Source organism: Sipha flava, unplaced genomic scaffold (genome assembly GCF_003268045.1).
Source record: "Sipha flava isolate LNK unplaced genomic scaffold, YSA_version1 104_pilon_pilon, whole genome shotgun sequence".
NCBI classification, from domain to species: Eukaryota; Metazoa; Arthropoda; class Insecta; order Hemiptera; family Aphididae; genus Sipha; species Sipha flava.
The window spans coordinates 670111-684954 of record NW_020271718.1 but is presented as its reverse complement, the minus strand read 5'-3'; the positions used below and the strand labels follow the sequence as shown (position 1 = coordinate 684954).

Here is a 14844-nt window from a genome sequence, read left to right as displayed (position 1 = left end):
AATAATATGCATGTGTGAAAACAATTTTTTTCCTAAAAATGAGTTACCGGTCATAGTTCAAACTTATAAAAACAATATCTAATGTTTATAACATCTTTATAGATGTATATTTTGCGTGGCGCTATGTAAGCAAATCAGTTCCAGTAATGGCCTCTGTAGCTCATTCCCTCTTAGCTTCTCATAACTACATTCTCAAAGTTAATAAATTACCGCTTTATGAAGCCAACTTCCCATCCCTACTATTCTACCCTAAAATCAATTGCGAAAAAAATTTCCTCGGTCATTCCATCGACTTTCTTAAAGCCTCTTCCTCCAATATAGTCAACGGTCTCTTTCAAGACTTCATTCACAATACGTTCCCGCTGTTCACTCTTATCTACACCGACGGATCGGTCTCCCCGATTTCCGCCGGATACTCTTTCTTCATTCCAGAGCTATGTATCTCTTTTACTAACAACCTATCTCCAACAGCTTCTTCGTTTACTGCAGAATGTTTTGCCATCGTTGAATCACTCCAACTCATATCTACCTTATAATCCAACAAGTTCCTTATCGCTACTCACTCTCCTGCCTCCAATCTCTTTCTTCCAATGTATTCAAATCACCACCTAATACTCTAGTATTTCTTATTAGAAATCTGCTATTCTCTCTCGAAGCCAAAGGTTTTGAATTACAGTTGCTCTGGATTCCAGCCCACATAGGCATCACCGGTAATGAAACAGCTGACTATTTAGCCAAAAATACAGCGTCAATCCAACTTCCATCCAATATTCCGATCCCCTGGTTTGACTTCTGTCCTAAACTTAAATCTTGTGTTCACCATCTATGGTCTGACTCTTACAATAACCTTCCACATCACTTCGCCACAAGATACAGAAAATTAAACCCTACAATTCCATCTAAGCCATGGTTCCATAACTTAAAATTATCTCGCAAAGCAATTAGCTCATTTTCTCGTCTCCGTTTTGGCCACACTCTTCTCCCCTCACATTCCTTTAAATTATCTCTTAACGACTCGCCTCTCTGCATTTTCGATCATCCTCCAACCATCTGCGACATAAACCATATTCTGTTCAAATGCTCTGCTCTACACGCAGAGCGCCTACAACTTTTAACAAAAAAATGGTTTGTTTTAGTTAAATAAACTTTTAAAGTTTAAAATTAAAATTAAAATTAAATTTCCGTATTTACACTATAGTAAATAAGCCATAAGCATATCACCAACCTATATCGTCTAATTACTATACTCGTTGACCATTGTTGATGGTCTCGTTACATGTAACATGATTCAATTTTTGATACTATAATAATATAGTATTATTGGTTGTTGCCTTTTGCATAATAATATATTTATTATGTAACATTGTAGCCTACTATTATAGTATATAATATATACTATAATATATAATATAATATAGTATACATTGCCTATTGAATTTTTGGGCTTCTATGATAAATGCATTTTGTAAAATTAAATCTTTATTCACAGAAAAATATTTAAATATAATAAAATATTTATTGATTGCAGTAGTGACTTGCACCTAAGTGAACTGGTTAATTGCCACTCTCACCGTGTCACAAAATACTTGTAACTCACATTAAAAAAAATATTGAATACCAAATAAATCAGTATGGTGTAATATATTTAAAATATATTATATAATTCTATCTACAATATTATTATTAAAACTATAGTATTTCTGTTTAAAAATAATAGATCTTTTGAAAACCTATGAATAGTTTTACTATATTATTAATTAAAGATAAATTGAGTTTCAGACTACATAAATCCATTATAGTTTATTATGCATCATGTTCAACATAGCAAGTATGTTTACAGTTAATTATTGGTGACAAGCTAATCACAAATAATTTGTTGGCTATATCTAAAAATAATTAAGTTCAATAATTGAAAAAGAAAACTTTTAAAAAAAAGGAGTTTTTAATCTTCATTTTTATGTGCTGTGCACATGTTCTAATTGGTACTAGACATATAGTAACTTCTCAAACATTATAAATATTAACTGTGTCATGCAAACTTAAAACTCATCAGTTAAATAATTTTCATTAAATTCAATACTCATATAAATCAGATGATAATTTGTCTGATCTTGATAGTCTAATATTAATGATTACTATTGAATAGGTTGTTAATTATGTCAGTTTTGTCTAACACTACACTAAATATTATGTACCAAATATTTATTGTATCACCACTTGTAATTATTTATTCCCCCCATTAAAATATTTATTAGTATTTTGTATATTTGTATATATTCAAAATTAAAATATTTCTATAGTAAATAGCTAACTTTTATTAATATAAATAACAATACAATTATATTTTTAGAATATTATTTAATAACCTCTTTTATATTTTAATATAATATCATAGATATCATCTATAAATAATATAAACACTTAGAGGAAATATATTTTTAATAAAATAATTAAATTCATAAAATATCAATCTATGGAAGTTAGGTTTGTATTTTTTTAAATAATTTAAAAAATGTAACAAAAATGTAAAAATAAACCAAAAAATGTATAAAAAGAATTAAAACATTTAGTAAATATTATACAAATCATGTTTACTTAAAAATGTAACATACACATTTGATATTATTTTAATAAAATTAATTAATTTGCTGTAGATTGTTTGAACTTTAATAGCAAATGAAATATAAATTATAAATTCAGTTATAATTTAATAATTTTAGATAGACAAAATAATACAATTTTATGAGAATCTAATAAATAAAATATAAAACAGTTCTCAAAAACAACCATTAATTAATAATTATAAATAATAATAGGTCTAATAGTTGTGATGAATACTAAGCAAATATAAAAATGGAATTAAGATTAACTTTTAATTATTATTTCTTGAACTTCAGAAACAAATTAAATGATAAGGTAATAAACACTGTCTTTAAACAGTTTCATATTCTTCATGTATGGAACATTTACGACAACATGCCAAAAATACAGCAAATAGCTAAAAAATAAAATATTATAATTTTATTTTCTAATAAAATTTCATATAATTAATAAATATTAAGTCCTCAATAAAATGAATATTTTATCTAATGCTACTTAGATGTTAAATTAATATTATATTTCGCATACCTGAACTAAAGCAAATCCAATGGCAGTCCAAATTAATAACTGGCTATTTTCCTGAACACTAGTTTCAAATTTAGCAAAACAGCCATCTTGGTACGAATCAATTTTTGTACAAGATCCATTTACTGGGATCGCACGACAACAAGATTTAGGTAGATTATCGCTATGTATAACTGGCTTCCAATCATTTGGTCCATAGACTCCACAACATTCCATCTAAAACAAACATATGTATATAAAATTGTTACTATAAAATATTTTACACAAATTGAAAACTCATTAATAAAGATAAATATTACTCACATCAGATTGTATCAAATTCCAGGCTTCTGTACTCGTATTATGGCCAGTTACATTATAAGTAGAAATTGTATGGTTCATTTGACTCAAAGCATATGTTTCAATTTCATTTCGCATATGATAAACAACACCAGATAAAATTAGCTCTCCAATCAAGACAATTGTAAGCAGTATAGAAAACTAGTATGGACAATACACAAGACAGTTGGAACGTGCTCGATATTATAATTAGTATTAAATACAAGAAAATAAAAATAATGGGATACATACCAGTGTTAAAAGACATCCACTATCTCTAAGCACACCACATAGACCAATGGCAGAAATTAGGAATAGGCCAAGACCAATGAACAAGAGTAAAATTGGTGTAGTGGTAATTTCTGTGTTGACAAAATTTGACCATTTGTAGAACTTATGGTAGATGATGAACGCGATCGACAAAATACAGACGCTCGAGATCTGTGAAATATGTAGGAAATAATAACACCATTAAACAGTGGTCGCGAATGGGATGACTGAGTGTATACTTACGAGACATAGTAAGTTGAACAAGTATAAAATGTACTTGCCCAAAAACGTACAGATGGACATTTTTTGGTTTTTATTGAAACAATTGTTACAACGGCGGAAAAGGACGAAACTCGGTGTTGATGAATATACAAATGACTAATGATAAAAAAAAACAATACAACGTAATTGACGATACAATATTAGGAAATTTTCAGAACAATGTCGCACTATGGCTCACACACTAAATAATCAATACAAAAATACACATCTGACCCCTCCTTCCTTTGTACATCATAGAGTAATATGCTATATATATGACGACGAGCTACAGCTGATCTCGAATGATAACTGAACCGCGTTATTACCACAGATATAAAATACATACTAATATATATAATCAGTGGTTAAAGTGGGAAAAATGTTGTGGGGGGACTATATTCATCAAAAATTGAGGAGCCTTCCCCTACCTAATTCTAAATCTTACCGACCTTTTTTAGGAAACCCATGAGGTCTAAGCTTCTTCTGTTACACATATATGTTCATAAAAACTTATTTTCATAGGGTGTAAAAATAAATTTCCCCAAAGAAAAATAATTCTATACATATGACTGCTCAGTAAAAATAAATTGAAATATATAGTAGTATTGATTAAATATTTAATCAATGATAGTAGGTAATGTTTAAAAAACTTAACAAAACTAAAAAGAAACAATTACTAACCTTGCTAGTTGTTAGTTAACGTAGAGAGTAATAAATACGTACATTGTACATAAGGTGTGTACTATCTATAAGATAGTGTCTATCCTCTATCACAATTTAATATTTATACTATTTATAGTTATTCGGTTCTGTTGATATTTATTCTAAATAATAGTGGATACAAAAATCAATTTAATTTTAGAGCTATGGGTAATAACCACTCGGGATCATCTATAATTAGACATAGCGTCAATTAAATTAACCCATGATGTACGTTATCTACCATTTTTGCTTATCGTTATAACTACATATTATTTCTTCGAAATTTTTTCTACGTGTTTAAATTAATCAAGAAAATAAATTTCATGTAATATTTTAATATTATAATAAATATTAGGGATGGGAATTCCAACTCATTCTGCTGAACTGAATCTTTCAACTCAGTTCAGTGTAATGAGTTGACTCACAAGTTCACAGCCCATATTCATGAATAACTTATCGTATATGAAACTAATTATGACTATGAGCATACAACGTTAAAAATTTTTCTCAGAAAGTCAAAAATCTTGAAAAAAAAAGTTAGAAAAAAGTTAGAAACAATGGAAATATCAATAACCAAATTCGTGGGGAACTATTGTTTAAGTTGGTATTAAACGGCCCTCACACGATCAATATTACTGACAATATTTTTGATACTGACAGTATTATTGATCGTGTAATGTGAGTACTGATTAGTGATGGGTCGTTCCTGAACGAATCGTTCCAAATGAACGAGTCCAGTAAAGGAACGATTAGGAACGATTCCACCCGAACGTTCCTATTCGTTCCTTCGTTCCATTTCGTTCCTATGTTCCAATGGTAAAATGTACCAAAAGTGCATAGTATAATTGTTGTACTAGTAAGTTGTCCATTATAATTAGGAATATTCGAAAATTAGATTGTAGATAACATTTTATCACGGACCAAGATAATGATTCATATTCTTACTCCGTGTATTTTATATTCTTATCATGGCTATAGATTATTTTTAGCCGTGATTCTTATAATTTATTGAAGATCAAAATTGAAATCGATAGTTAATAGTTATTCACAATTGACTAGTTGAACAAGAACCAGAGTAAATAAGTAAAATATATGGATAGGTGCATCAAAAAAATATCGATATTATACCATCGATCATTCATTTCACTATCGTTTACCTAAACTAGCATAAAATAAATCATAATTAAAAATTAATAATAATAATATAGATATTTAATTACGTTTTCTTCTATGACCTATTTATACCGAGTTGGCTATCTAAAGAAGTTCATTTAATTACAATACACATATTTTATATTTATAGAAACGTTATAATATTGTGCTTAAGGCATAACAAATGAAAACTAATAAACATTAATAATATTAGAATGTATTAATAAAATATCTATTATTTTGTCTTTTATTATATTGTTATGTTCTTAAATTAGTTGAGCCTACACTCTACACTTCTACAGTTGTACAGTTTATTTTTCAATCGCGGTGTCTATGTGCATAAAATTATTAATATTACATTTATAAGACATTTTGTTAATGTTAGTTGATTAAACGACAAAATAGTAAGTTACATTTCATTTATATTTTCTATAAATTAAATTAATAAGTAATTTAGTAATATTATTCTTGGTATAATGGATAAAAAAAAGTGTGAAACGTGGAATAATTTTGAAGTGGTTGATGGTGAAAAAGCAAAATGCAATTTTTGTTCTAATACTATTTCTTATAAAGGGGGTTCTACGGCTAATTTAACGAGATATTTAAAACGAAAACACATAGTTCAATACGAAGCTAGGAAAAAAAGATCTATTGAAATTCTCGAAAAAAACATCGATGAACCTGATAATGTTTCCGTATCCGAACCTTCCCATTCTAATTTAACTACTATTACACCTATAATTAAAAATAAAACAGCTAGCGTTACAAAAACACAAGTATCCATAGATGCGTATACATCAAGGCCGATGCCTATTTCGAAATCTAAAAAAATTGATGAGCAGTTAGGTATAATGATGGCTAAAGAATACCAACCGTTTAGTTTGGTTGAAAATAAAGAGTTTAAAAAATTTGTATCATTATTAAATCCAAGCTATTCTTTGCCAAGTAGAAAAACAATTACTTATAATATTTTACCTCAATTATTAGAAAACACCAGGGAAAAGGTTAAAAGGAGTTTAGATAATGCATCATATATAGCAATGAGTACGGACGGTTGGACATCTGTTAATAATGAAAGTTACGTCGCTGTTACAGTACATTTTATTGATACTGAACTATGCGTTTTAAAATCTCATTTACTAGGATGCTATTATTTTGAATTATCACATACAGCAATCAATTTATCGACATTCTTAAACAATTGTTTTGAAGAGTGGAGTATTGTAAATAAAGTTAAAATAGCTATTAGCGATAACGCTAGTAATATTACAGCTGCAATAAGTTCAAATAAAAATTGGAAACACATTCCTTGTTTAGCGCATAGCATTAATTTGATAGCCCAATGTGGGTTAGAAGAAATTAAAGAAATACATAAAAAAGTTAAAAAAATAGTAGAGCATTTTAAGCGTAGTTCTCAAGCAGCAGCAAAATTAAAAAACACACAAATTCAGATGAATTATCCAGTACTAAAACTGAAACAAGATGTGATAACGAGATGGAACTCGACTTATGATATGTTTAATAGGTGTTTAGAGACAAAAGATCCATTAGTATCCACTTTGGCTATGATTGGTAATACTGAAATGTTGACGGCGTCAAATTTTAATTTAATGGATTATTATTGCAAACTTTTTAAGCCTTTTAAAGAAGTTACAATTGAGTTAAGTTCGGAAAAAGGGGTATCAATTTCCTAAGTTATAGTTCTCACAAATGCATTGTTATCTCACATAAAAACAATGAGAACTGAGAAAAACTTACCATTTGATATTTATTCTATGATTTTAAAGATGGAAAATAAAGCCGAAAACAGATTTGCCGGTATGGAAGACAATTCTACTTTTGCTGAAGCAGCTTTAATTGATCCACGTTTTAAAAAAAAAGGATTTAGTAGCGAGACATATTATACCCGTACTTATCAAAACGTCGTGCGCAAGATTTCAAGTATAATTAAACGCAAACGACAATCTATTAATCAAGAAGAAAATATAGTTACAGATAACGAACAAATCACTATGTCAACTGAAAAAAAAGAAACCTTTGAGATATGGAAAGAATTTGATTCACAGGTATGAATTTTAATTTACATTTTTAAACAATTTATCAAATAACGATAATTTATGATAATAAATAGCCTATTACATATTATATTTTTTTAGGTAAAAGAAGTTACAACAGTGAGAACTGACACTTCCGATGCAATTGTGGAATTAGATAAATTTCTTAATGAGCCTTTAATCCCAAGGAAATCAGATCCTCTTGTATGGTGGAAGGAAATGAAACGTATATATCCAAATGAATACCATTTGATGTTACAAAGATTGGGAGTGCCATCAACATCAGTTTCATGCGAACGAACGTTTTCTAAAGCCGGATACACACAAACAGACAGGCGTAATAGACTTTCCATAAAAAATATGGAAACATTAATGTTTTTAAATGGCAATCTATAATACATATTTCAGGTAACTTCCTAATCATTTTTTGTACTATTATTATTTTAAATAGTAATTTATTGAATTTATTGTTATTGTAATATAAATGCAAAGACTGCAAAAACACCGTTGGGTTTTTTATTTTATAATTTATAAATACCTATTCCTAATCCTAATTATAAAACATGAATACAATCCAAAATATTTAAATATCGACTATTAATATTTGTGATAATGCGTTTACGGCGGTCAATATATTACAATTGAGTTATAATTATTTCAGTTAACGGAATACCGGTTCCGCCGCCCGGTAATAACCGGGCCCGTACACTGTGAACTATAATATATTTTGTGAACGAAAGGACCGAAGGAACGAATCATTTGTACTCGTTCCTTTTCCGGACCTGGAACGATAGGAACGATTCACAAAATGGAACGAAAACTCCCATCACTAGTACTGATGTACTGTCAGTAAGGAAAACCCATACTGATGACTGATGGAAAAATCGGATATCGAGTCGTCAGTATTTATTTACTGATGATTATATTGATAGTGTGAGGTCGATATTGACATGTCATCAGTATTGGCATCTCTGCGATGGATGACGGAAGTGAAACTACTAGTCACGAATTCCGCGATCGGGTCATTTTGCGTGATTTTATTTCAGAGTACAAACAATTACCCGAATTGTGGGATGTTCGTTGTAAAGAGTACTCCAATAGAGATAACAAAAATTCTGCCTATAAAAAACTTATAGTTTATTATAAACTTTTGAAAAACGAATCTACAATTGAAGATGTAAAAAAATTAATACATTTAGAAGCAACTTCAGAAAAAGAAGTGGTACTGGGATAAAAGACGTCAACCATCATCTTGGTTATTTGAAGAGCTATCATTCTTAACGGATTTGGAAAAACCAATTAAAAGCGTTTGTTACAGTATCAAAAATTGATCTAAACACTGTGAAAGTAAAAAATACTGAGTATTGGCTATAATTTGTATTGACCATTTGAGGAGTACACTGTCAGTAATGTAAATACTGTCAATATTTCTACTGTCAGTATTACTGATCGTGTGAGGTCCACTTTATATTTTCCGTTTGGATTCGCAAACCGTTATCAAGGAAATTAGGAGAGTCGCGTATCTACAGTAGTATAGTTGTGAGTTGTGAGTTTAACTGAGTCAGTGAGTCACTGAGTCGCTAACTCTTGTAACACTGATTCGACTCGTCCAGTTCATTTTTAAGAGTCTACTCATTGAGTCGACTAGCTCATGAACTACACAGCCCTAATAAATATTGTATATTAAATATTGTATTTCAGTAACCAATGCCATTAAGCGTCCACCCGGGCTTTTAGCGACTTAAATTAAAGAGGACACATAATCTTACCTTAAATAAGAAGGGGACTCCATCCCCCTCCATCCTTCCCAACTAAACCACTGTATATAGTATATATTTTATATCTGTGGATAACACACCTTTAATTAACACTGCTTAATGCTTATTATAGTGTGCAAGGTGTACATACACAAACGTTATTGGGAATTCGGTCTGTGCTGCTCGATCAAAGCTTCCAACGAACGGTCGGCCACTACCGCTACTGGAGTTGAAGTCTCCGCCAACGTGGGATCACCTGCACGGACGATGGTGGACTCATGCGAAGTCTCGACGGAGACGATCGAAACGCGTTCGACAGAAAGTTCAGAGCAGACCGACGAGTTGAGCCGGTGTCACTTTTCGAGTCAGACCGATGTATTTGACCGGTGTCACGTATCGACCGAGACCGATGCGTTGGACCACTGTCACGCATCGGCTCAGACCGAAATGTTGAAACCGTGTCATGTATCGACTGAGACCGACGTGCTGGATTTAAACCAGTGTCACATGTCGATCCAAACCGACATAGGATATGACCGTTTATCGATCGGCAACGGAAGTGTAATTTCCCTCGGAGATGTTCCGAGGTGCGAACATATCCACAGCGGACCTACGATTATGACGTCTAAACGACGGATGCGGAATTCTCTTTTTAATAATAATTCTAAATAAATAGCCGATAATATTAATGCGATTTTATCTGCCCCTCCTCTTCCGTATCAGTAAAATCAAAGCAGAGGAGAACACCGCGTTGAAAGTGAACATAGATGTCATTTCTGCATTAAATGAGTTGTGCATGATTCGATTGTGGAATGAACCGGAGTATTCTTCATGCGTTAAAACAGCTGACAACCATTTTCAAATAGATTGTTCTTTGAGAGGATACACGGTCAAAGGTACGGTCGGCCTTCTATATATATATATATATATATATATATATATATATGTTCACTTTCGTTTTACGTATATTCTCAAATCGTAATGTAAAAATATGTGCTTGACAGGTGAAGGATGGTCAAAAAAGGAGCTAAACATCGGGCAGCCTACAATGCGTATATGGTCGTTAAAAATCAAGATTAGCTTTGTTGTATTAAAATTGAACGTGAGATGATCGAGGATGTGATTTTTCTGCTAAAACAACAAATTGTTAAAGTCATTAGCGACTTATTATCGGGCATGTACCAGGGGCACGCCCCCAAAAGTACCTTTTTTTTATACCAATTTCCCCTAAATTACCTAGAGAAAAATATACCAATTGCCCTCAACCAAATGTACCAGTAGCTCTCACATATTAATATATACACGATTACAATATATAGCTCGTAAAATAGGGGAAGTAAATATAAAAATTATTAATAAAATATAGAATTATTTATAAAAATAATGTACGAGTAAAATAGTACAAAATTATAGAGTCATATTCATAATAAATAATCTAATTATAACGATAAGTGGCATATTCAATATAATAATGCTTCTGCGAATGGATTTTAAATCGTTTAATGTTATACCATAAACATTTGATTGAACTTCTTCTCGTATTAATTTTAATAGTCGTTTAGAAACTTCATCCACAGCTTTCTGTTTTAAATTATTATAAATGGTTACTTTTGTTAAATTTTTATGCGGCGAATGTTTATGTTTGATAATCGATTTTAAAAGCACCGTTTCGTCTTCACTTAAAAACAGCTTTGACGTACATGACTTCAATGTACATCGCCATTTTACATTAGCTTGTGTAATGCGGTCTTTATAAAAAGTATAATTATTTAAAACTAACAAAATATTGCCTTTTTCACTATACACTCGCGTAATATTTTCCATCTTGTAAACAACGTCAGTGTTTTCCGTATTTCATCTACTAAAATGTACTTATCAAAGACGTAGGTATACATCGCAAATCGCATCATATAATAATTTCTAACAATGTAAAAATACATATAAAGATATTCTTTTTTAGTATTCAATCCTGAGATTGGTTTGTAGCAATTCTCCACTCTTCTCTGTTACTTGCCTTCCTCTTTGTCTCTTTATAAGAAATACACCCTTGGTCCTCTATTATTTGTTGCATATATTCCATTCGTGGTCTTCCCCTAGCATTTTTTCATAAAGATATAATAAATAATAATAATTATCCACTCAGACGCATCTAAAATTACGCGTTTTGGTAAAATACTTGCTTTTCACCAAGTAGGCTATTATTATTTATTAATTATTACAAAATACAATATTATATATTATATTTATAATGTATTTATAAATGATATAACATTAAACGATGTTAACTCCATTCGCAGAAGCATTATTATTTTGAATATGTCACTTATCATTATAATAGATTATTTATTATGAATTTGACTCTATAATTTTGTACTATTTTACTTTATTTTTATAAATTATTTTATATTTTATTAATGATTTTTATAAGGGGTCTCAGATGATATATTTTTAAATATCGATATCGAATTGATACAACCAATATTTTATCACGGCATCGAAATATCGACATATTAAAAAATCGATCTATCGATAAATCGAAAAACCGATTTGTTTCGATTTAGTATTTTCTAATATTTATACATAGTACATACCTAGGTATAATATACCTAGGTATGTACTATTATATCGAAAATTCAAAATATCGGTATCAATAATTTATCAAAAATATAACATACAATAAAAAAACAAAACAAAGTAGAGGTCAATTTTTTTAAATTTATTATTTAAAAATTATAAATATCATAATTATGAATATAAAGTAAATTAATTAAAATAAAAAAATCCACCATGTCCTTTTGGTATGATTTATTCTGTGTGAATTTTATTTTTATTTTTTTTTCACTTTCGTCTTCATATGACATATCTGTGCTCTATGAACAAATTAAAAATTAAAAAAAATCGGCTTACAGAATATGTGAATATTAATAAAATAAGAATTTCTAATGTGCTACTTACAATGACGTAATATTAGGTCCGATCGACCTACATTGTAGATACATTGTAAATAAAAATAATAAATATTAAATATTATATTTTATAGTTTATAATTTTATACATTAAACAGTGGACGCATATGTAAAATATGTGTGCACGTGCGAGTGAAAGAGTATTTAATCCCCAATGCATTTTACACTCGCTTATGAATAGTGATAATTATTAATTAATAATTATTAATTTACTACTAAGTACTAATACTAACACATTGCATAATGCGTTGAATCATGAAATTACCTACACACAAATCCTTAATAAATGCCCCATTCCTCGTTAAGTGATTTTTTCTACATACCTACATTACGATATTTATTTAGATACCGATATTTTCAATATCATGGTATTTGTACTTGATATCGTTTGACACCCCTAATTTTTATATTTACTTTCCCTATTTTACGAGCTATATATTGTAATTGTGTATATATTAACACGTGAGGGCAACTGGTATATTTTTAAAATCTCGATAACAGGCGTAGGGGACAACTATTCAACATACCTTATTAACATTTACTGGAACGCGGTTTCAACAAAAAATTTAAAATGGGACGCAATTTACAGAGACCCTTTACGAGTTGGACAATGCATTGTTGTTTTTAATATTATTGATTGATTTGATATTATTATAGTTCTGACAGTTTTTAATTTATAAATGTAATGGAATACTTAACTGACTTATCTTATTCTTGAATACATAGTTGAATCTCTAGAACAACGCAGAATCATATTTAATTTATATTTAATTTACAAATTACTAAGTTGCCAGATTCATGGTTTTGATTTTTATATAATCTTTATATAGATTAATTTTCCAAATTAGAGAACTAAGTACCTAACATAAGATTAAATAACGTATTTTATTAATTAAAAACTCTAATTACAAATTATACTTACCAACAATCCATAAACTATAATAAGTAGGTACATTTTAAATAAATATAAAATTGATCCTTTTTGTTCTACTACTTTAATTTTTTTAATAATCATGCCTTTGCATATTTAATTTAACAAATTAATTTATATACCTTTGTATTATATTTTATATTGTTTCATATAAATTCTATTTTTATCTGTTGTTAGTTATATACTTATATGTTACTATGTTAGTATACATAATCACAAATATTTTTATTACCAAGTGCATATACATGACGACATGATACATGTAATTGGATCCAAGCCCGTTACATTTTCAAGCAAATAAATAAATATTACACCATTTATCTGTTCTGAATTAACTAATAGTAAATAAAAATATTAAGGACTAATATTATTCAATAAAAAAAAGAGTTTTTTGAGTTTTCAAAGTATCAGTAGGTAGCTACTGATACTGTTGAACTCACGCAGTACATTTTAAAATTCTAAAGTGGCGACAAAAACATAATTAAATTTGAAAATATTTAATTCTTTTTGGTAGCTTTTTGTCGATTTAAGTAAAATTAGATTATCCTATCAATATGGACGTTAGGTTGGTAGTATTGTAAGATAGTTTTTTGTTGGATTATGCCGATGGTGTTTTGTCGTTTTTTTTTATTAGCTTCTAGTCTACAACAATGATAGCTCAACAATTAATTATTTGACATAATACACATAATAAATTACAATATAAAATTGTATAATAATGCCAGCATCCAATATAAAAGAAATTACAATTTTAATGGCAGTTAAGAATTTTGTATTAAGAATTGAGTAAATATTAAAAGAAATACTAAGGGATTTTAGTGCATTAATGTTTTTTGTCGTTATCGTGTGGCTATTTGTTAAGTGGCTTTTTAAGCTGTTTCTACCAAACGAGATATCAATCACGTTTTGTCATAAAAATTGTATACTACGCTTAAATTAAAATCTTTAACACAGTATTAATTTTATTTAACATATATTATTGATTCAATAAATGTAAAGGCATTATATAATATTTCATAACATTTCATTTTTATTATCATTATACACTTTTGCAAAACAATTTTTTTTAATACATCGCCAACGAATATTTTCATTAGATTTGTTTACAGATCCAATAAAAAATGTAAAGTTGTTTAGTACTAGTGTTTTATTTCCACGTTTACTTTCGGTAACTTTCGCCATCACAGAATTATAAATTTTAAAAATTACATTTTATTTTAACACACACGCAGTTGTAATGCTTTATTTAAACTATGCACATTTTTCACTTGTTCATAAAATATTTGATTATTTAGATATTATCATGG

General features: G+C 29.1%; 2 protein-coding genes across 2 annotated transcripts; one reads left to right on the top strand and one right to left on the bottom strand.

Moving 5' to 3' along the window:
* Nucleotides 1–2792: 2792 nt before the first annotated feature.
* Nucleotides 2793–4234, bottom strand: LOC112683354 (23 kDa integral membrane protein-like). Its single transcript, XM_025554360.1, has 5 exons — nucleotides 3958–4234; nucleotides 3697–3885; nucleotides 3430–3606; nucleotides 3130–3342; nucleotides 2793–2998 (listed from the first exon to the last, which is right to left on the bottom strand). The coding sequence occupies exons 1-5, from the start codon at nucleotides 4015–4017 to the stop codon at nucleotides 2933–2935; spliced, it is 705 nt and encodes a 234-aa protein (XP_025410145.1). The 5' UTR covers nucleotides 4018–4234; the 3' UTR covers nucleotides 2793–2932.
* A 2071-nt stretch (nucleotides 4235–6305) lies between these two features.
* Nucleotides 6306–7523, top strand: LOC112683796 (zinc finger BED domain-containing protein 1-like). Its single transcript, XM_025554955.1, has one exon. It carries the CDS (start codon nucleotides 6306–6308, stop codon nucleotides 7521–7523), a length of 1218 nt encoding a protein of 405 aa, XP_025410740.1.
* The last annotated feature ends 7321 nt before the right edge of the window (nucleotides 7524–14844 follow it).